This window comes from Neophocaena asiaeorientalis, unplaced genomic scaffold, assembly GCF_003031525.2.
Source record: "Neophocaena asiaeorientalis asiaeorientalis breed wild unplaced genomic scaffold, Neophocaena_asiaeorientalis_V1.1 scaffold273, whole genome shotgun sequence".
NCBI classification, from domain to species: Eukaryota; Metazoa; Chordata; class Mammalia; order Artiodactyla; family Phocoenidae; genus Neophocaena; species Neophocaena asiaeorientalis.
Window position 1 is genome coordinate 216,480 of NW_020171827.1, and position 22,953 is coordinate 239,432.

Here is a 22,953-nt window from a genome sequence, read left to right on the forward strand (position 1 = left end):
AAGAGGCTCTGTTAATTTAAAAATATATATAAAAATATTGTATGCTCATAGAAAAAATTGTATGAAAAATTGGCATCTGGATTGAGACTTATTGGAGTTTTTTCCTTATTTGATGTACTATTGATAGGTTCTTTTTTTTATATAATTATAATTACCTCTGGAAGGTTTGCTGTATTGTTTTTTTTGTTTTAGAAGATGTTGGGGGTAGGAGTTTATTAATTAATTAATTAATTAGTTTTTGCTGTGTTAGGTCTTCGTTTCTGTGCGAGGGCTTTCTCTAGTTGTGGCAAGCGGGGGCCACTCTTCATCGCGGTGCGCAGGCCTCTCACTATGGCGGCCTGTCTTGTCGCGGAGCACGGGCTCCAGATGCACAGGCTCAGTAGTTGTGGCTCACGGGCCTAGTTGCTCCACGGCATGTGGGATCCTCCCAGACCAGGGCTGGAACCCGTGTCCCCTGCATTAGCAGGCAGACTCTCAACCACTGCGCCACCAGGGAAGCCCAATTGATAGGTTCTTATACTGTATTCTCAGTGTAGTGAACTTGTTTTCTGCTGTGAAGTCCTTGCCCCACTGGCAAATTTAATAATCTTTGAACAAACATTCTCATGTTAAACAAACAGAACCTGAATGTTTGGGAACTTTAGTTTGTTTTCACCACTTGTCTGTTTACATTTCGATTTCTCTTGGTTTAAGGAATGAACTGAATATGGACTCCTGAGTTATCTTTTCATGTCAGACTAACTTTCTCCATAAACATAATCCTGCTGTGTTAGGGAAATAGAAAACTAGTTAGAATTCTGTTTTAGAGATAAAGCGTGGTAAAAGCTTAGAATTCATCTTTGAATTCATCTCAAGGAATTAAGTTCCCAGAATAGTAGAATTTCTGTAGTATGGCAAAAGTCTCTTCTCTGTGTACATTATGGTAACATTTCCCTGAACTCCACTGTGTATTGTGAAGAGCTTAGTGTATGTGAGTATATTGGGGAGATTCTCAAGATGGTGGGAGAGAGGATGCCCAGCGCTGGTGATACGGAACACTATTTTCAGGGATGATGTAAACTCGTGCGTATGGCAAATAAACATTTTTTTCCCCAGTTAATCTAGCATGCTTTCTGTTTTGTCTCTTTGTCTCATTTTATTACCCTTAAAATTCTTTATATTTATTTAGCTTCTTTATAATTGGAGAAATAATACATGTTTGAAAAAGTGAATAGAAAGAAAATTCATGATCCTCTCACCCTAACACAATAATTATCCCCTTCAGACTTTTAACCTCTGCATATTTTACTTAATTGTAATCTCAAAACTATTTTGTGTCCTAATTTTTCCATGAGATTTTATTCCATGAGCTCTTTAACCATTTTAAGTCCTGTGTTAATTTTCTGCTGAAGGGTATACCATAAGTTACTTAACTGTTCTTAATTGTTGGATATAAGTAGCTTTCTAATTTTTAGGAAATGTACATCATACAATAATGCTCATAAAGGGATTTTTAAATTTAAGATCAGTATATTGTGAAAAGTTTCCAAAAGTAGAATTGCACTAACAATAACAACATTTCGGGGTTGTAGTTTAATTATATCTTCAGCATTTGGTATTATTACTAAAGTATAAGACTGTTCTTTGTCAACATCATTTTATAGAGCATTTTTATCTGTGGCAGCTATATGACATCTATCATAACTGACACTTTATATATAAAAATTATGTACAGGAGAATGAAAATTTTGAAGAAAATTTGGAGAAGGAAACCAATATTATTTATAATTGGCATTTCGAGAGATCTATTTCTGAATATAATTGTTGAACTGCTACAAAATCAGAAACCTTCTGAAACATAGTGAGTTACAGTCAAGTAAAGAAATGAATTAGAGGCTTCCCTGGTGGCTCAGTGGTTAAGAATCTACCTGCCAATGCAGGGGACATGGGTTCGAGCCCTGGTCTGGGAAGATCCCACATGCCACAGAGCAACTACGCCTGTGAGCCACAACTACTGAGCCTGCACTCTAGAGCCTGCAAGCGACAACTACTGAACCCGTGTGCTACAACTACTGAAGCCCGCGTGCCTAGAGCCTGTGCTCTGCAACAAGAGAAGCCACCACAGTGAGAAACCCACGCATCGCAATGAAGAGTAGCCCCTGCTGCAACTAGAGAAAACCCTTGTGCAGCAATGAACATCCAACACAGCCCAAAATAAATAAATTTATTTAAAAAAAAAGAAATATATTGGTTTACACAAAGAAAAAACAATTCTGAAGTGTAAAGAAAAATATGAAGGTGTTTAAATTCACTGACTCGGGAACCTGTTTTTAGGAGGCTGTTTAGAATCGTATTGCGCAGTTGATGTACAGGCTGTGTGAAAACTGTTATTCCTTCACAGAATTTTCCTCACAGACTTTCAGTGATGGGAGAGCGTTACTAGAAGTCGAAGGAAGACCAGCTGTAACTGTATTACGTGCTTTCACCTCCTGCTAGGATTTGTCTGTGTTGTGCCACATACAGGGAGGATGGTCTGCTCTGTTGACCAAGTGATCGAAATAAAAGGCTGCCTTTAGGTGGTGAGCAAGGTACTTATTGTACACTTGAGTTAAAAAGACAAGTCTGGGGCTTCCCTGGTGGCGCAGTGGTTGGAAGTCCGCCTGCCGATGCAGGGGGCGCGGGTTCGTGCCCCGGTCCGGGAGGATCCCGCGTGCCGCGGGGCGGCTGGGCCCGTGGGCCATGGCCGCTGAGCCTGCGCGTCCGGAGCCTGTGCTCCGCGACCGGAGAGGCCGCGGCAGTGAGAGGCCCGGATACCGCAAAAAAAAAAAAAAAAAAAAAGACAAGTCTGTCCCATGTTTGCAGGTGCTCCTGGAGTAAGCATTTAAGAAGATGTTTAATAAGGAAGAATGATATTTGTTACCATCATAACGTTAATTTTCACCCATATCAACTTTTAGAAATGGGACAGTTAATTCCTTTTCATAATCAGAGAGAGCAGTGTGGTGAGGGCACTTAGTAATTGGTGATTTGACTCCTGGGCTTTATATTATCATCTGTCGTAATGTCTCCTGAATCTAGTTGTGATTAATATTATCTGTGTGGTGGGACGGAGAAAGAAACGAACAGAATATCAACCAGAAGTAATACCTATCAACCTCTGGGTCCAGAAGAACTGGCTTTGGTGGCAGTAATCTGTAGGCTTCTCCCATCCGGGTTTTTTTTATAGTGGGAAAGGAGAAAGAACAGATTTGAAAACGTATATGTGTTGGATAGAAAGACCTTTTTTTAACCAAAACTTTTTCCCTAGCATGATTAAATGAAGTTTATATCTAGAATATAAATTTATAAAAACATAAATTTATAGGTAATCAGTGCAGAATCAAGATCTTTTTCATTTTTACGGGATCTTGAAACATTTTACCTTACAGGGAAAATTTTCATTTCTCTCTTTTTTTCAAATAAAATTTATTCGTTCATTTATTTAGTTTTGGCTGCGTTGGGTCTTCATTACTGTGTGCAGGCTTTCTCTAGTTGTGGCTTGCGGGCTCTAGAGCGCAGGCTCAGTAGTTGTGGTGCACGGGTTTAGGTGCTCCACGGCATGTGGGATCTACCCGGACCAGGGCTCAAATCCATGTCCCCTACATTGGCAGGTGGATTCTTAACCACTGCACCACCAGGGAAGTCCCTTCATTTCTCTCTTGACAAATACTTATGGTTAACTATTCACCTTGGAATTAGTTTTCATGCAATGTCACTTTTTTTTTTTTTAAATCACTGCTCTTATTTGTTTACATTGGTTACTCTGTGTCTAGAGTTCCAAGATGTTGTGACTATACCTATTGAATGCTACTTTTCTTCTCTTTAGTTTGTTTTTTGGCAGGAAAGTTTCTTTTAGCGTAGTCAACCAGAAAGGATGTTCTGTTTTAAAGTCTGGTAGCAAAGAAGAATAATAGACTTCAGAGCTCAGAAAGCCAGGCTTTAAATCCCAGGGCTGCCACATTATTGTTTTTTCTATTCAGCTAGTACTTACTGAGTGCCTACTAAGTGCTAGCTACCGTTCCAGGTGCTAGGAATGCAGCGGTATATAAAATCATCAAAGATTCCTGTCCCCATAGAGCTTGCATTCTAGTTCTTGGGGAGAGAAATCTGATTTGAGCCTAGAACATCTTCAACCTTCTGGAGAGTGTGGTGGGATGGGTCCCTAGATGATGGGGAGATTGATTAGTTGGGAATTTCTCTGTAAGGTTCAGATGGAAATACACTTTGTGTCCATCAGCTGGGAGTTGTGTTAGGAATAGACGGCTGAAATAGTGTTTATTTGCTTGAGTTCTGCTTAAGGTAGTGTTATTTCTCAGTTCTTTTTTTTTTTTGGCAGTATGTGGGCCTCTCACTGTTGTGGCCTCTCCCGTTGCGGAGCACAGGCTCCGGACGCGCAGGCTCAGCGGCCATGGCTCACGGGCCCAGCCGCTCTGCGGCATGTGGGATCTTCCCGGACCGGGGCACGAACCCGTGTCCCCTGCATCGGCATGCGAACTCTCAACCACTGCGCCACCACGGAAGCCCTCTCAGTTCTTATAGTAGTCATTATTGATAGGCATGACATTTATTAGGAAGGTTGGTTTTTATTCTGTTACAGGAAAGCATGTTTACAGAATTGTACATTTTGTGTAGGTTTTCTGAGCTAATAAAGACTGCATCTGAAATTGGTCTTGGCATTGATTCATTAGGCTTGTCTTTGTATAATATCTCTAGAAATCCTAAATAAACTGTGAATTAATAAACAGGTTGTAACATTTAAAAACATTTTTAAAACATGCAATTCAAAGCAGAATACAGTTAGATGCTGAAAATTTGTATATGACAGAACTTCCTGATGTGCCATCTGTGAGCCGTGCAGGCAGATGCATATTTTCTTTGGACAGCTGAACAAAAATGTGGTTTAACACAGGTGTCCACTTATCTCAGAGACTCTTACCAGGTTGATTTGCAGTGGTTTAAACATCTTTTCAGGCAGGCTGCTCTAATCCTGAAAAGTCAGACAGCATGATGGCTCTTTCATACGTGAGTGTTAATTTTGAAAATTATGTGTATAAATAAAGCAACATTTGAAAGAGGATACATTTTAGAACATTTCTATCATATTACTGTATTCCAGAAGGTAAATAAATTCATGAAATGGAATGATGTCACGGTAATGGTGGCATCGATATTGAGGGCAAAATTTTAGAAACTGTCCTTCTCCTATTTATCTCTACTTCATGTCTTCTGATATTTCTTCTTGTCATATTCCATTTTGTTACCTTTAATTATCAAAATGGCAGTATTGTAACAGAATGACATGTAGATTTAAAAGCCCATTCATTTTTTTACCTTCCTAGATCTGTTGCTTTTACTTTTTCCTGGCTTCCTCTAATTTTATCTATATGTGTATACATTTTTCACCTACTGAATTATAAAAAGGTAGTCTAGCATACTAGGAAGAGCATGGATTTAGGAGCTAGGTTACACAGGTTCATATCCCTGCTCCACCACTTATTAGCTGTGTGACCTTATACAAGTTACTTAACCTCTCTGTGCCTCAGTTTCTTCATCATAGAATGGAGATAATAATAGAACCTAACTCCAAGTTTTGTAAGGGTTAAAGTATTTAATACACATAATGTGCTTAGCATGGTCCCTGGCACATAGTTAGTGGTCTGTATTAGCATTTTTAAAAAAATTTAATTATCTTACTAGGAGAGTTAACACTGAGCACAGCTATGTGCCTGGAATGAAACTATTTGCTAGAGATACAGAGCTGAATAAAACTTGTCTGTCCTTAAAGACAGTAAAATCTGAGGAGAGCTGCAAATAATCATGATAAGTATGCATAGGGATAAAGTCTGGTGGGCACACAGAGGTTGAAACCATTCTTGACCAGGGTTTCAAAGGATGAGTAGTGGTTTGATGAATGGAGAAAGGAGAGAGGGCTTTTGAGCAGAAGCAGTAACGTATCTAAGGAAAAGTATGTGTGCTTAAGGGTGCCTGGAAGGGAGAAGGAATAGCAAGAAGTGCACCCTGATTTGAGTGTAATTTGGAGGCGCTCATTTTAAGAGGTGTAGCTTGGAGTAGTGCAGATGAGTAATAAATAGGGTGGAAAGAAAGAGTTTGCATTCAGTGAAATACTTAAGTCAGAATCAGCATGACAGGGTGAAAGACTGAGGGAAGGAAGGGGTAAGATAGTGTGAAAAGGTAAGTGTCAGAAGCAGTATAATCTAGTGGTTATTTCTATATGCCCTTTATTCATTATATGTTAATTATTATGTTATTGATACTAATTTTTTTGTTATCTTAAGTATGATTTATTGAAATATAATTAACATGTAATGAAATCACCTGTGATGAATTTCATACAGAACATTTCCGTTGCACCTGAAATTTCCCTTGTCTCCTTCTGTGGTCAGCTCCCCCAACTCCCACCCCCAGCAAACAGTAAACACAGTCCTCAGAAACCACTGTTCTGATTTCTGTCCCTATAGTTTTGCCTTTTTCAGAATGTCAAATAAATGGAATTATAGGCATACCTCAGAAATATTTTGGGTCTGGTTCCAGACCACTGCAATAAAGCAAACATCACAGTAAAGCAAGTCACATGATCTTTTTGCTTTTCAAGTGTATATAAAAGTTGTGTTTACACCATACTGTAGTCTCTTAAGTGTGCAATAGCATTATGCCTAGAAAATATATTCATACCTTAATTTAATTTTATTTTTTAAAAAAAAGTATTTACTTGGCTGTGCTGGGTCTTAAATCAGAAATATTTTGGGTTTGGTTCCAGACCACTGCAATAAAGCAAACATCACAGTAAAGCAAGTCACATGATCTTTTTGCTTTTCAAGTGTATATAAAAGTTGTGTTTACACCATACTGTAGTCTCTTAAGTGTGCAATAGCATTATGCCTAGAAAATATATTCATACCTTAATTTAATTTTATTTTTTAAAAAAAAGTATTTACTTGGCTGTGCTGGGTCTTAGTTGCAGCAGGTGGGATCTTCACTGGGGCATGCGGGATCTTTAGTTGCGGCACGCGGGATCTTTAGATGGGGGTGTGCGGGATCTAGTTCCCTGACCAGGGATCGAACCCGGGCTCCCTGCATTGGGAGCATGGAGTCTTAACCACTGGACCACCGGGGAAGTCCCCATACCTTCATTTTAAATAATGCTTTATTATTAAAAAATGCTAAGCATCATCTGAGCCTTCAGTGAGTCACAGTCTTTTTGGGGGTGGAGGCTCTTACCTTAGTGTTGATGGCTGCTGACCGATGAGGGTGGTGGTTACTGAAGGGGGGTGGCTGTGGCCATTTCTTAAAATAAGAGAACACTGAAGTTTGCTGCATCGACTGACTCTTCCTTTCATGAACAGTTTCTCTGCAGCCTGCAGTACTATTTGATAGCATTTTACCCACAGTAGAACTTTCAAAATTGGAGTCAGTTCTGTCAAATCCTGCTTCTTTGTCAACTAAGTTTATGTAATAGTCTAAATCCTTTTTTGTCATTTCAGTAATCAGTTAAGTTTGCTGTCTTATGTGGGTGCCGTTCATGCTGCCCGAAATTAATTACAGTAGTGACATTAAAGACCACTTATCACACATCACCATAACAGATATAATAATGAAAAAGTTTGAAGTATTGTGAGGATCACCAAAATGTGACACAGAGACAGGAAGTGAGCAAAGGCTGCAGGAAAAATGCTGCCAATAGACTTGCTCCATGCAGGGTTGCCACAAACCTTCAATTTATAAAAAACTCAGTATTTGGAAAGTGCTGTAAAGTGAAGTGCAATAGAATGAGGTATGCCTCTATATGTTACTTTGTTTCTTTTTTCACTTAGCATGATTCATTCAGTATTCATACATGTTGTGATTATTATTATTTTTTTAACATTTTTATTGGAGTATAATTGCTTTACAATGGTCAGTTTCTGCTTTACAACAAAGTGAATCAGTTATACATATACATATGTCCCCATATCTCTTCCCTCTTGCATCTCCCTCCCTCCCACCCTCTCTATCCCACCCTTCTATCTGGTCACAAAGCACGGAGCTGATTTCCCTGTGCTATGCGACTGCTTCCCACTAGCTATCTGTTTTACATTTTGTTGTGATTATTAATAGTTTGTTACTTTTTATTGTATGGAATTATTTCACTGTATGGATGGATCACAGTTTGTCTATCCATTTAGCAAGTTGATGGAAAGTTGTGTTCTTTCCAGTTTGGGGCTATGAAGAATAAAGCTGCTGTAAACATTCGTGCACAGGTCTTTGTGTGAATTATGTTTGCATTCTCTTGGGTGAATACCTAGGAATGGTATTGCTTGGTCATATGGTCAGCATCTGCTCAGCCTTTTAAAAATTGCCAACGTGTTTTCCGAAACAGCTATACTATTTTGCATTTCCACCAGCAGTTCATTTGCTTCACATCTTGACCAAAGCTTGGTACTCCCAGTTTAATTTTAGCTGTTGTGCTAGGAATGAGTAGTATCTCATTGTGGTTTTAATTTGTTTTCTCTGTTGGCTAATGATGTTGAGCATATTTTCTGTGATTGTTTAATATCCATATATCTTTGATAAAGTTTTATCACCTTCCCCTCTTTTTTGGTGACCTTGAGTTAGGAAACTGTTTCTTAGGCAGCCACATACAGCTATTTCTTAGGACACAGAAGAAAAGAAATTGATAAATTGGACTTCATCAAAATTAATTCCTTTGGCTCCCCCAAAGATACTGTTAAGATGAAAAGATAAGCCAGGGATCGGGAGAAAACATTTCCAAAACACATATCTCCCAAAGGGTTTATACCAGAATATTTAAAGGACTCCTACAACTCAACAGCAGGGAATCAATCTATTTTAACTTGGGAAAATTTGTGAGTCTCTTTATCATTATTTTTCATTGTCTTTTAAAATTTTGATATATTAGAAACTTGGAATTTGAGGGAGAGGGGAATGAGTGGGTAATTTCTCCTGTGGTTTCAAAACTTAAAATTTACGTTTCCAGGATCGAGGAACAGGTCTGATAAAGTACATATGTTTTCTTTTTCTTTTAGACCTTTTTTTTTTTTTAATTATGGAAAGGATTTGTTCAACTCTTCACTCTGTTTGCAGTTTACTGTGGTGGACACTTACAAGCTCCACAAAGCCAGGGATTCTGTTTGCTATTACTTTACAGCTTTACATTTTGGTTTTGTTTTTGTTTTTTTTTTTGCGGTACGCGGGCCTCTCCCTGTTGTGGCCTCTCCCGTTGCGGAGCACAGGCTCCGGACGCGCAGGCTCAGCGGCCATGGCTCACCGGCCCAGCCGCTCCGCGGCATGTGGGATCTTCCCGGACCGGGGCACGAACCCGTGTCCCCTGCATCGGCAGGCAGACTCTCAACCACTGTGCCACCAGGGAAGCCCAGCTTTACATATTTTACATTAGTTTCTGTACTTACTACAGTGTCTGGCTCAGTAAATACTTATTGAGTGAATATTTGTTAAATATGAAGTATGCATTTATTTTTTTCCATATTGTTCTCAGTTCCAGCAGCATTTATTTTTAAAATTTCCCTTCCCTCTTTGATGGTGCTCTTATCATGTTTGTTTCTTAATTAATATATGAGTTTCACATGTCCCATAACAAATTACCAGAAACGTGGTTGGTTAAAACAACACGCATTTATTATCTTACGATTCTGGAGATAAGTTGGGCATGGGTTTTACTGGGCTAAAATCAAGGTGTTGACAGGGCTGCATCCTTTTCTGGAGGCTCTAGGGGAGTCTTCTTCCTTGCCCTTTCCAGCTTTTAAAGGCCAGCACATTTCTTGACTTGTGGCCCCCTTCTTCCATCTTTAAGGCCAGCAATGCAATGCCATCTCTCTCTGACCCTTCTTCTATCTTGATCTCTCTCTCTATCCGGAGATGGGAAAGATCCTCAGCTTTTAAAGATTCATGTGAGTAGATTGGGCCTATCTGGATAATCCAGGTTAATCTCATCATCTCAAGGTGTTTAATCTTAATCACACCTGCAAAGTCCATTTGCCATGGAAGGTAATTTACTCTGGTTCTGGGATCATGACTTGAACATCTTTGAGAGACCATTATTCTGCCTACTACATGCAACATTGTTTATTAGTTGATGTTTTACATCCCTAATGTGTATTTCTGTTTTATTCTAGTACTACTGTTTTCAACTTTAGTATTACTTTATGTATAATTTTTTACTTTATAACATGTCCTATTATTTAATATGGCTATAATGTTCTAATGTCCCAAAGAATGTTTCTCTATGTAATTGAATTTAGCATGTTGATTTTAGTTTCTTAAAGATCCCCCCCTGCCAACCCCTGTGAGAAAGTTTTATAGGTATTTTAATTGGATTTAAGGGGGAAAAGTTCCTGGTACTGATCCCCATTTTGCTGGCATCCATCTAGCCTGGCCTCATCTTTCACTTAGTAATTTTTATCTCTTACTCAGTGTTCGTCACTCACTGGTACCATTCAGGTAGAAAATATGCTTTTAGTGGTGTGTGGAATGTGCTGTCATATAACTTTTGATGAAAGGGCTATTTGTACTGCTGGGGAAGAATTTTTCTCAATGAAGAGGTGAAAGAAGATGAAACTGTACTGGCAGATGAGAAAGTTTTTTTGAAAAAGTTAAACCACATGTAGCATCAAATGCTCTTTTGTGTAACATTAGTAAACTTGTTCATGGGCTTGTGAATTCAAGAAATCTGTCTTCCAGCAGAGTTAGCTAGTGCCTGCTCTGGACTTCTCCAAATTTAAGAGATTTGGAAATTGAGCTCTTCCAATACCATTTTTAGAGGTAGGGACTTCCCTTAACAGCTTGAAGGAAAATTTTTTAGAGAGAAAAATATTTTTTTACCATGAAGTCAGTGTTGAACTTTAACCTGTCAAATGCTGATTATTGGATCAAGCTCCCATTATGGTAAAAGTGAAAAATCTGAACATGCATTTAATGGAAAAGGCTTTTTATAGTATAGTTCTTAACAGAGATAGAAAGAAAGGCATTTTTGTCTTTTAAAGGTTGATAGAGTTTTTAGGTGGTTTTAAAGTGTTGGTCTGATATTTCTTAATTAGAATGAAATGACAGGTTGTCCTACTTTATTTATGTACAATCAAAATTAAGAGAGCTAATGAGAGAGTTCCTCTGTATCTACGTTGATGTGTATCTATAATTTATTAACCTTCGTTACTCCTGAAAGGATTTGAAGTGTCTTGGGATAAAATCAAGAGGTAGTGAAACCCCAGCCAGATTCATACAAGTATAAAAAGACTCACACCAAGTAATAGAGAAATGTGGATAGAGAGTGCTCTTTGCACATTTTTGGTAGAATTAGCCTGAGCGATGCTACTGAGATTGTTCAGTTAACCCTCCAATCACACTTCCTTTCGCAGGTAGAATATAAAGTGTAACCGGCACAACATGAGCTACAAGGTCTCACATAGCCCTTCCTTCCCTGATTATCTGACCTCATCTCCTACCACGATGGCCCTCATTCGCCATCACTTCTGTCTCTCAACCCCTGTATGTGCTCTTCCCCCTGGACGTTCACGTTGGTGCTTCTGCCTTATGGTTCACGTCCCAGCATCAATGCTGCCTGTCCAGAGGTTGACCTGGACCACTGTAGCAAAATTGCCCTCTCCTCCTCCAGCCACTCCCAGATTTTATTTTCTTCATAGCATCTATCATGATAGGAAATGAAGATTTTTAGTTGTTTACCTGTTTGTCTCCTCCAAATAGAATGTAAGGCCCATGAAGCAGGGACTTGGTATTTTCACCATTAGATCCCCCGTTCCTAGACAGTCATAGTGCTTGGTTGGTGCTTAATAGATATTTGTCAAGTGAATGCATGCACGGCAGAGGTGATTTGGTGGGTGAGCGTTTGGGGGAATAGTTGTTGCCTGGTTAACTTGAAAGTCCAAGTCCAGTTGGATATCGTTTTGTGATCAGTTAGTAATGATCTTTGTGTGTAAAGGAAAAGGGAAATTCACAAAACGTGCCCCTTATGTGCCATTCCTAGATTAGATATACTAAGACCACTTGGCTAGAATTTAGCAGGATACCTCCGTGCCTTAGTTCCCTCAGCCTAGGAAATAACAGTAAGTGTCTACTGCTGAGGGATGTTCTGAGGATTAAAAGTGATGGTGCCTGTGGTGTGTTAGCACGGAGCCTGGGACATGGTAATTGCTCAAGAAATGTTAACTATCAACGGTGTTATTAGTAGTCTGGTTGCAACTTACCTCGCTGCTCGTTGTTCAGAAAAAAAGATACTTCAAGTGCATACTAAAGCTGAACTTCTGACTGCAGGGCAGTATTAGCCTGTTCTCTGATGACTCTTTTATTTTAGCCTAGTTGGCAAAATTGTGTTTGAGGTGTGTGTTAGTTTCCTAGGGCTTCCTTAACACATCATCACAAACTGGGTAGCTGTCTTAGCCATACTCTAAACCTGCACTTTCCAGTGTAGTTGCCAAAAGCCACAGGTGAATATTTAAGTGAATTAAAATCAAAATTCAGTTCCTCAGTCACCGTTAGCTGTGTTTCCAGTACGCAGTAACTACATGTGGCTAGTGACTACCATGTTGGACAGCCCAGTGTGTAAACATTTCCGTCCTTGTAGAAAGTTCTGTTGGAGAGCACTGCTCGAAACAATTAGGAAACTTCAGAATAGCTCTTTTATTTGCTTTAGGTGGCTTTGTATAGGTTTGTTTCTTCAATATATGTTGAGTTATAAATTTGGAGTAGTTCATAATAGCTGAATAAAATATTTTTATGGGTTTCTTTTAAAAGTTCTGCAGCAGAATGACTCATTAATGTTATTTATGAATTGTTTATCCACCAACTCCTTTCTTCATTGTCAAGATCATATGGAGTCAGTAATAGAACATACCGCATGTCTTTTTTTTCCTGTATAGTTATAACTAAGTGCCTGAAGGACACAAGATACTGTTCTATTTATTTTATTTGAATTATATGCCAGAGACTAAGCTCTTGCAACAGTGTTCAGGGCTACAATTTATAGTGTTAATTAAGAACAGCTTTCCTTTTCTTCCCAGAATGAGTTCAATATATTCCTCATTACTGTATGTGAATCTTGACTTTGTTCTCACTCAGGACTGCTTTTGCTTCTCTCCCTGCCTCCCACCCTGTTCTTTTTGCCTCCCAGCCTCTCCCTCTTCCACTTAATTCCCCCTCCCCTGACTCTTCTCTCTCTTTCTTCAGTCTCCTCTTCTTTCTTATTTTCTCCCACTGCTTCCTCCAGTATCCTCCTTACTAGAAATGGAAGTGACACAACATTTTCTTTAAAGCATTTAATGAACTTCCCCCCTGCTTTTTGTAATCAAATGCTTTTTTCTCTTTTTCTTAAAGTTTGGTAGAGCCTTCCTTTTGAAGTCCTGGATTCCCCCCACACCACCCAGCGATTACTGATCAGGAGTAGGCAATATCAGTTTTTCTGCCTTAAAAGTGAATGTGATAATTAAGTACTTTTTCAAAGTCAGATATTTTCAGCTTGATGCATTTCAGAATTGATGCATTCACGTCAATTCTGTGTGACCATTAGGGTAAAAGAAAATCTTCATCTCTTCAACACCCACACCCATGCACACACTTTAAGTTTTATTAAGTTTTATTTTGACATAATTTCACACTCACAGAAAAGTGATGAAAAAAAAGAATTAACATATACCATTTACCCAGATTCCCCGAATGGTAATATTTTACCAAATTTACTTATTCTTTTTATATATAGACATTTTTCCTGATCCTTTTGAGAGCAAGATGTAAACCTGATGCCTCTTTACTTCTAAATGTCCTTATATTTAAAAAACAAGGCTATTCTCATATCACTATAGTCTAATTATAAAAATCAGGGATTTAACATTGTTAAAATACTGTCAGTTAGTGTGCAGACCTTATTCAGATCTTGTTAATTGTTCCAATGTCCCTTATAGGAAGAGAAAAATCCCAGATCTAGACCCAAAGTTACATTCAGTTGTCAGGTCTCTTAAGTCTCCTTTAACTGGAACGTTTCCTCAGTTTTTTCTTGAGTTTCATGACCTTGACATTAGAACATTTGACCACCCTCAACCTTTTTTTGGGAGGGATGGTGGCAGTAATAACAGCCCTTCTGAGATGTAATTCAAACACCACACTATTCTCCCATTTAAATTGTGTAATTCAGTGGTTTTTAGTATATTCACAGAGTTATGCGACCATCACCACAATCAATTTTATAATATTTTCATCACTCCAAAAAGAAACACAGTACTCCTTAGCAGTCCCTCTCATTTCTTTCACCACCCGTCCATAGGTAATCACTAATCTACTTTCCCTCTGAAAATTTCCCTGTTATGGTCATTTCATATGCATGGAATCAGACAATACATTGATTGATTTTTTCCTCTGGCCTCTGGCCTTTAGCATAATGTTTTAACATTATTAATACTTCATTTCCCTTTATGGTTCAATGACACTTTGTTGTATGGATAGGTACCACCTTTTGTTTATCTATTCATCAGTAGATGGGACTTGGGTTGTTTCTGCCTTTTGCATAGTATGAATAATGCTGTGACTATTTGTGTACAAGTTTTGTCTGGGCATACGTTTGCATTTCTCTTGGGTATCCAGCTAGGATTGGAATTGCTGGATGATATGGTTTAATGGTTTGAGGATCTGCCAGACTGATTTCCGAAGCAGCAGCCCCATTTTATTGCATTCACACTAGCAATGTGTGATGTGGGTTCCAGTTTCTCCATATCCTTGCCCATATTTGTTACTGTCTGTCCTTTTGGTTATAGCCATCCTAGTGGGTATGAAGTAGTATCTTATTATGGTAAAATATACACAACATAAAGTTTACTATCTTAATCAATTTTAAGTGTATAGTTCAGTGGCGTTAAATACATTCACTCTGCTGTGGAACCATCACCAGCATCCATCTCCAGAACATTTTCATCTTTCCAAACTGAAAATCTATGCATGTTAAACAGTAACTGCCCACTTCCTCCATTGTGGTTTTGATTTGTATTTATTGGTTGGTTAATGATGTTGAACATCTTTTCATGTGCTTATTGGCCATTTGCATATCTTTCTTGGAGAAGTGTCTAGTCAGATCTTTTGCCCATTTTTAAATGGCTTATTTGTCTTTTTACTGAGTTCAAGTAGCGCTTTATATATTCTAGATTCAGGTCTCTTATCAGATATATGATTTGCAAAAATTTTCTCCCATTTTCTATGTTGTCTTGTTATTTTCCTAGTAGTGTCCTTTGATGTACCAAGAGGTTTTAATTTTGATGATGTTCAGTTTGCCTTTTTTATCACTCATTCTTTTGATGTAATAGTAAGAAACTATTGTCTAATACAAGATTCATCTAGATTTATGGCTTTGTTTTCTTCTAAGAATTTTACAGTTCTAGCTTACCTGCAACTTTTTAACCTTTTAACTCCTCCCTCCACATGTTGTTCTGACTTTTCTCCAGGGAACCCGCTTCTTATTCGGTCCATGTGCTACGAGATTGGGTGCAATACTCCCTTTAAACTGTGATGTCTCCAACTGCATAGGAAAGCATTTTTGTTTTGGTTCCATTCTTGAATTATTTTATATTGTACTTCTTTTATTCTTTCTTTTCCTCAACTGATATGTTGGTCATTCACCTACATTCACTGGGAAATTTGATCAACTCTTCCTTCCTTATCCTACCTGAATTTCTGATATCGTGGGCAATCTGAGTGTCCATATGAAATGTCTCACCAACACTCTAACCTTATTTCCTTACTTCTCAACTCCAGTGGTTATCACCTTTATCAAACTCTTTCAGCAAATTGTTCTCATGACTAGATCTTGGACCTTGCTGTTCTTCAAAAATACTAAATACCTATATCTGTAGTCGGTTATAACCTCCTATTCTCTTTTCTCCTTTATCTCTCTCCATCCTCGCTCCTCTTTCCCACCCTCCCTTTCCTTTCATTCCTTCCTTCCTTCAACCCCCAGCCACTTTATTTCTCCTTTCTGGTTCTGCTTCTTCTTGATCTATCTAACCTATACTTAAAGTTTCATGTTATCCAGCATAGTTTCCTTTTTTCCATATCCTTCACATCTGTCCTATAAATCTCTGTGCTATTTCCCCAGACTTTTGAACCTTCCTGGCACTTGTTAGTTGTTTAACAAATGATAAGTGAATGAATAAATGATGGAATGAACAAACCCTGGGTCAGTCCATTTGACTGTTTCGTTCCTACATAAGATCTGCTGGGCCCCGAGGGAAATGACAGCTATACATGGAGTCATTGTTAAAAGTTCATGGTATCTAGTTTCAACTGGTATCTCAATACCGTAGCAATTTTTATGTGTTTCTAGTCTTCTCTCTCTTTTTTTTTTTTTAACCAGGTATTAAACTTTTAACAGGTATTTTAAACATCCACTCTGTTCTTATTTAACAATATGCTTTCTCACTCATAGCAGATGAACTTGCTTCTTATTTCACTGAGAAAATTGAGGCCAACAGATGGGAATCTTGTTTAATATCCTCTTTGACTTCTACAAGAGTAATAGCATCTGTTTTCAGGCTCCCCTCCTAACCCCTTGTCTCAGAAGATGACTTGGCCCCTCTCCCATTCTGGCTTGTGTCTCTACTACCTGTGCTTTGGATCGTACCCTCTCTACTTCCTGAAGGACCTAGCTCCAACAATTTTTTCTTCTCTCTTCAATTCCTTTTTATCTATGGCCTTTCTCTCCTCAGCATGTAAACTTTAAAAAGAAAGGAAAGAAGGAAAGAAAGAATTAAATGTACTAAAGATGAACTTGCTTCTTATTTCACTGAGAAAATTGAGGCCAACAGATGGGAATCTTGTTTAATATCCTCTTTGACTTCTACAAGAGTAATAGCATCTGTTTTCAGGCTCCCCTCCTAACCCCTTGTCTCAGAAGATGACTTGGCCCCTCTCCCATTCTGGCTTGTGTCTCTACTACCTGTGCTTTGGATCGTACCCTCTCTACTTCCTGAAGGACCTAGCTCCAACAATTTTTTCTTCTCTCTTCAATTCCTTTTTATCTATGGCCTTTCTCTCCTCAGCATGTAAACTTTAAAAAAGAAAGGAAAGAAGGAAAGAAAGAATTAAATGTACTAACACATGGATACTCAATTTTTTTTTTTTTTTTAGCTATCAGGAGTCCTCTTTCTCTACCCAGCTTTTTGTAAGAGTTGTCTGTATGAGCTGTCACCATTTTCTTATTTATGATTCATTACTACCGAACTGGGTTCATTGACCCCCTTATTGTTAAACCAGGTATACCCATTTTAGTCTTTATGTTACTTGTCATCTCTGAAGCATTTGACACTGCTGGCTACTTCTTCCTCTTTGAACTCTCTGTTATCCTGGGTTTGATCACATTCTATAAGGAAGCCGTGTGGATTCTCTTAATAAAACCAGAACTTAATGGTTCCAGTGGTTCTAGGTGGACACATCCATCTCCAGTTAGGTAGGTTTGTTTAGGACTAAAGATCTTACTTTCTCTGAGATTTACTTTGCCTTTGACAGTTTCTCAATAATTATTGTCACTACTACCATCATGCTGGGCTGCGTGGTCACAGGCAGAGCTGGATTCAAGTGTGTTCTGTCAAGTCTTCCCTTATTTCCTATAAGGCACTGAGGCCAAAAGAATATTTCAAAGAGATGTGACATTGCATTTTAAATAAAGTTTTTAAAAGGTTCTTCTTGTCTCAGTTGAGTTCATTGCAACATCATTGTATAATAATGAACGATTAGGAGTGACAAAAATGCTCATCAGTAGGGGAATTCATCGCTACTGAACTGTATGAATGCATTATGTTATATCCATATGTGAGAGAGTAGGCAGCTAGTAAAATGAATGAAGTAGACCTAGATGTATTGATGATGTATAGAAAAACAAATCAAGCTGAGGTCTGTTATTTTATCTGTTATCTGTCTATCTAATAATTTGTTATGGAAGAAAACGCTACAGAACAGAATTATGTGTAAATGTTTAACACTTGGTATCTACTCATCAAACTGTTATGAGTGATTTCATCTGAGGAGTGGAAAGTGTTATGAGTTACTTTATTTCCTTTTTATATTTCTATTTTGTGATAAAACAATAATGATTTTGAGGATTTTAAATGTAGAAGAAATATCAACTTATGACCTTTTGTTACCTGTCTTGCTCTCCTTCCTCTAGCTTCTTGGGCTACAATCTTTGCTTTTTTCATTTTCCTTCCAAACTGTAGCCACTCTAACTGAATCCCCTTAGTGGGCTTCTCCTATCTGAATCCTTTTTATCCCTCAAGAGCCATCTCTGGTTCCCTGAGGAGCATTGCTGGATTACTCAGACGTGTTTTATTATCTTCCCTTTGTGTTCCCATGGTACCCTGGGAAATCTTCCTTAGCCACTTGTGTCTAGGGCAGGAGCTGTTATTTGATTTTGTATTCCACGGACCTGAGCGGGGTACCTGGCACATGGTAGAAATTCATTAAAAGGGGTTTCAGTGTTAAAATAATAAAGCATAAAATTTGGAGTAGATCTTCTTAATCCCAGCATGTATCCTTTTGTGTAGGTTGTCATATTATGCTATTTTCCTTGAAGCTCTGTGTGAAGATACATATTTTAATTAAACTGCAATTTATATCTCAGGATGTGTTGAGTTTATGTTGATAGGCTATCCTAATAGAACTCCAGGCAGTTTATTTAAATGTAATATGATTTCTTCAATTATAATTGGAGGACAGGAGAGTGATAATTTCATACTTCATTGTAACACAAAACAATATGGAGTATTTCTTATAATACCTCCAAATGCATTAAAGAAAACTTGCATTTGTGTGCTTCGAAATGTGTTATGATAAACAAAAATTGCTGATTCTTCTGCATGTAAATTGCTTGTCTAACAGTTTGTTTTCTTTTTAGGTTCAACAGATAGATCGTGTGGTAGAAGTTGTGGAGGAAACAATTAAAGGTAATTGTTGAAAGTCAGACAAGCACATGTATATACTATTTGAACTGTATTATAAAATACTACTTAGTTAATATTGTTAAGCATTTTTATGGAAGTTATTATTGGACAAAAAGCATAAAATTTTGTCCTTGACTGCTTTGTGCATTGACCAATCCAATATAGGAGGCATATATTTGGTTGGCTTATAAATGTCAGGTATAGTCTTTTTAAAAAATCTTATTTTTATTTTAGTGTAAAATAGATTTAATTTGAACCTCAGATCAGGAAGACAGAATTTAATTTTAAAATAAGGAAACAGCTTTATTTTCAGGTTTATTGAGATATAATTGACATTACTTGCTTGTTTTTATATCACATAATTAGCTGTAGTTATCACTTCTGAAAGTACTTTACAAGTAGTATTCAATTTTGATTCCTCTTCTATGTATAATTTTTGTAGTTACAGAAAATAGAATTATGCTTTGATTGTTTTATGAGCCAGTGTTCTTTGAAACAGATTCTTATTGAAGCCACTGAGGAATAAACCATTCTTAATTCTGTGGATTAATTTGTAAATATAGTCTACTTTTCTTCTGTTAGATTAGTACAAATGAAAACTGATAATATGATATTAAAATATTAAGTGAATTAAAGTTCTCACTTAAAATTTTTACCATTTTTTTAAATAAATGGGAGTTTGTGTTTTAAAGAAAACAGTCCACTTCCATCAAATTGAGATTTTTAACCACATACTTTTCCTGCTGGCTGGTATTTACTACCTTCCACATGCCTTACATACCTTGCACATTTTGAGTCTTTAATTTATTAGGTGACCACAGAATATGAGAATTTTAGACTATACCTTAGTCTTCCTTGAAATCCTGAAATAAAATGAAGTGTCACGATTAAAAATTTGTAGCAGTGATAACTCTGAATATTGTTTTTCAAACTATACCTCAACCCCACCTTGTAAGGTCTAGAAGTATCACTACTAGCATTTATTGTGCACTTACAGTGTGACAGGCACTATGCTAAGCATGGAGTAAGTCATTTAGTTTTACAACAGTACTGTGAAGTACAGTGGGTACCTCTGTTTTCCTCATTTTTTAGAAGAGGATGTTGTGACATAGGGGCACACAGGTAGTAAGTGCATAGTTGGAATCTGAATCTAGGCAGTCTGATTCCGATGCCTGTTCTCTTAAATTTGACACTACGTTCATACTATACCATGATGGCTGTGCTCTCTCCCAGTTGAGAGTCACTGCCTTAACGGTTGTTCAGTTGAACTTCCTAAAGCAGTGTTTCAGGATGCTTGAGGGTATTGTCGCTTGAGTACCAGGCATATACTAGCCATTAAATATTTTTAAAAAACTGAACGACAATAAAGATCATACAGGAGAAAATCTAGGTGACCATAGGTATGGCAGTTACTTTTTAGGTGTAACACCAAGGCATGATCCGTGGAAGAAATAATTGATGAGCTGGACCTCATTAAAATGAAAAACTTCTGCTATGCAAAAGACAGTATCAAGAGAATGGGAAGCCAAGTCACAGGCTGGAAGAAAATATTTGCAAAAGACATACCTGATGAAGAACTGTAATCTAAAATACACAGACAACTCTCAAAACCCAACCACAGGAAAATAAGCAACCTGATTAAAAAATGGGCCAGTGACCTTAGCAGAAACCTCACCAACGAAGATGCACAGATGGCAAATAAGCATATGAAAAGATGCTCCACATCATATGTCATCAGGGATGACACCAACCAGCCTGTTTCCTCCAAGAGTTAGCTCATTGCTACAAATTCAGATTTGCTTGAAAGGGGCTTATTATGAATGACAAAAGATGCTCCTCTCACCCTATCAGTCAGGAAATCGTAAGAGTTTTAGGAGATCTGTACCAAGAACTGGGGATGGTGACCAAATATGTATTTCTTATATCAGAATATCACAGAAGGCCTGTCACTTCCAGGTTGGGTTAAGTAGGGATAGCATCTCACTGAAGAGTTTTGCTTAAGTGGATTTATTGGAGAGACTGTAGTTGGGTTTAATTGTGATAGTCTACAGCAAGAGATGAGTTGAAGATGAAATTGCTGTGGGTGTTCACTGGCAGGTTGGTTTGAGGGTGGGAAGATTGATGAATTAAGTCTTGGTAATACAACAGGAGAATTTCAGAGATGGGAGAAATAATTTTGTTAGATACCCTTAGTTTGCAGATGAGGAAGCTGATCCAGGAAGGGGTTAAGGGACTCATCTGAGATCTTCTTGTTAGTGGAGATTTGGGCCTGTCACTGAAACTTCCATTCTTCACTTTCTTTTTCTACTGCCAAGTCTTACAAGACAGCACAAGTTAGTGAAATAATGTGGTCCTTGTAACAGTTAACTACTTGTTGGTTGTTTTTCAGTAAGTTACTTTTCTGAGACTCAGTTTTGTCAGTTTAAAATGGAGAGAGTTAAATGGATAAGACTTTTGAGATACCTGGGATACACTAGGGGAAATGCATGTTAATATTTACTTCTTACTACCCCCGTAATACTTAGGGTGCAGGAATAATCTAACTGACCTCCGATTGCAGTGATGCTCCTTTCAATCAGACTGTATATACGGCTGTCATTTTCTGGGAATATCTCACTCTCCTGTATGTGTACCTTCAGTGGCTGCCTGTTACCTACCAAACTAACTTGTGACTTCTACCTCACTCTACCATTTCCACTTTTTCTTCCATTAATTCCGTACATACACCTTTTGCTCCAGGCAGCTGTACTGTTTGATATGTCTTGTATATTATTTGCAGTTTGTTTCACATTCATCTTACGATCTTGCACAGAGGTGGATAAGTTCTGTTTCCCTCCAGATCCATGCCCCACCCTTCCACACCTTGATGTGTGTCCATGGAGGCAGACCTGTGTGGACTGCATCTGTAGGATCCTTGCTACCTGGCATCTAGTTGGATTTCTCCAGTTAGAGGTTGGGGGTGTGACTAGAGTGTGAAATGGGAGGATTTGTTCCCCTCTCTCACTCCCTTCTTACCTGCCCATCCTAACCTGAAGGTCACAGCTCCTGTCAGGTGACCCTCTCTATTCATCTTTTTTTGCGGGTTCCTGTAACTCTTCCTTTCCTTTGCTTTTTCAGGCCCAGGGGTGAAAACACACCCCACTGTTGCTAGCCTGAGAGTATTGCATTGTCTCTTGTTGGTTTTTCTACTTGCCAAGCTTTAGTAAATACTCCCTTTATTAAAATCTCTTCAGTTATGCAGTGTGCCATCTGCTTTGCTGGGACCCTGATTGATAAATGCTCCATGGAGAAGAAGGCTCTGCCAAGGAGGGCCAGATGGAATGCAGCCTGACTAGAGGATTCTGCTATAACTGTCTTGTTTCCACATTTGATTCCTGTTGGGCTGTCTTCATATGTCTTCCTTGAAGGGGGTTTGGACACACAGCCTCTGCCACAGCCTGTTTGCATTCTTCATGTGGTATACCAAATAGTATTTTTTAAAAAGGTATTAATAAGATACATTGGTGATAAAAAACATTTAAATCTATTGTAATTACAAGAAAACCAAACAAAGCATATTACCTTTATATCTGTCTTGGTTGGAGCAAACTGGAAAATTTAAGATATGCTGAATGAGTTCTCACTGTTCAACACTAGTTGCCTGAAAATTCCATCCATTTACAGCATTTGCTTTAGGAGACACCATATTATAAAGACCTTAGGATTTTCTTTTGTATCATCTTGATAGTTGAACAAGATATGTAATTAAAGCTAAGGGAAGAAGTACAATATTTAAAGGATTTACCTTTTTTTAAAAACATCTTTATTGGAGTATAATTGCTTTACAATGGTGTGTTAGTTTCTGCTTTATAACAAAGTGAATCAGTTGTACATATACATATATCCCCATATCTCTTCCCTCTTGCATCTCCCTTCCCTCCCACCCTCCCTATCCCACCCCTCTAGGTGGTCACAAAGCACGGAGCTGATCTCC

The 22,953-nt window shown here is 38.1% G+C and overlaps 1 protein-coding gene across 1 annotated transcript in view; it reads left to right on the plus strand.

Annotated features, from left to right (window-relative positions):
* CDKAL1 (CDKAL1 threonylcarbamoyladenosine tRNA methylthiotransferase) overlaps positions 1-22,953 on the plus strand; it is a 624,055-nt gene that overhangs the window by 161,389 nt on the left and 439,713 nt on the right. The window contains exon 7 of the mRNA XM_024740415.1: positions 18,935-18,983. Within this exon, the coding sequence (XP_024596183.1) occupies positions 18,935-18,983 (49 nt within the window). The remainder of the gene's footprint in view (positions 1-18,934; positions 18,984-22,953) is intronic.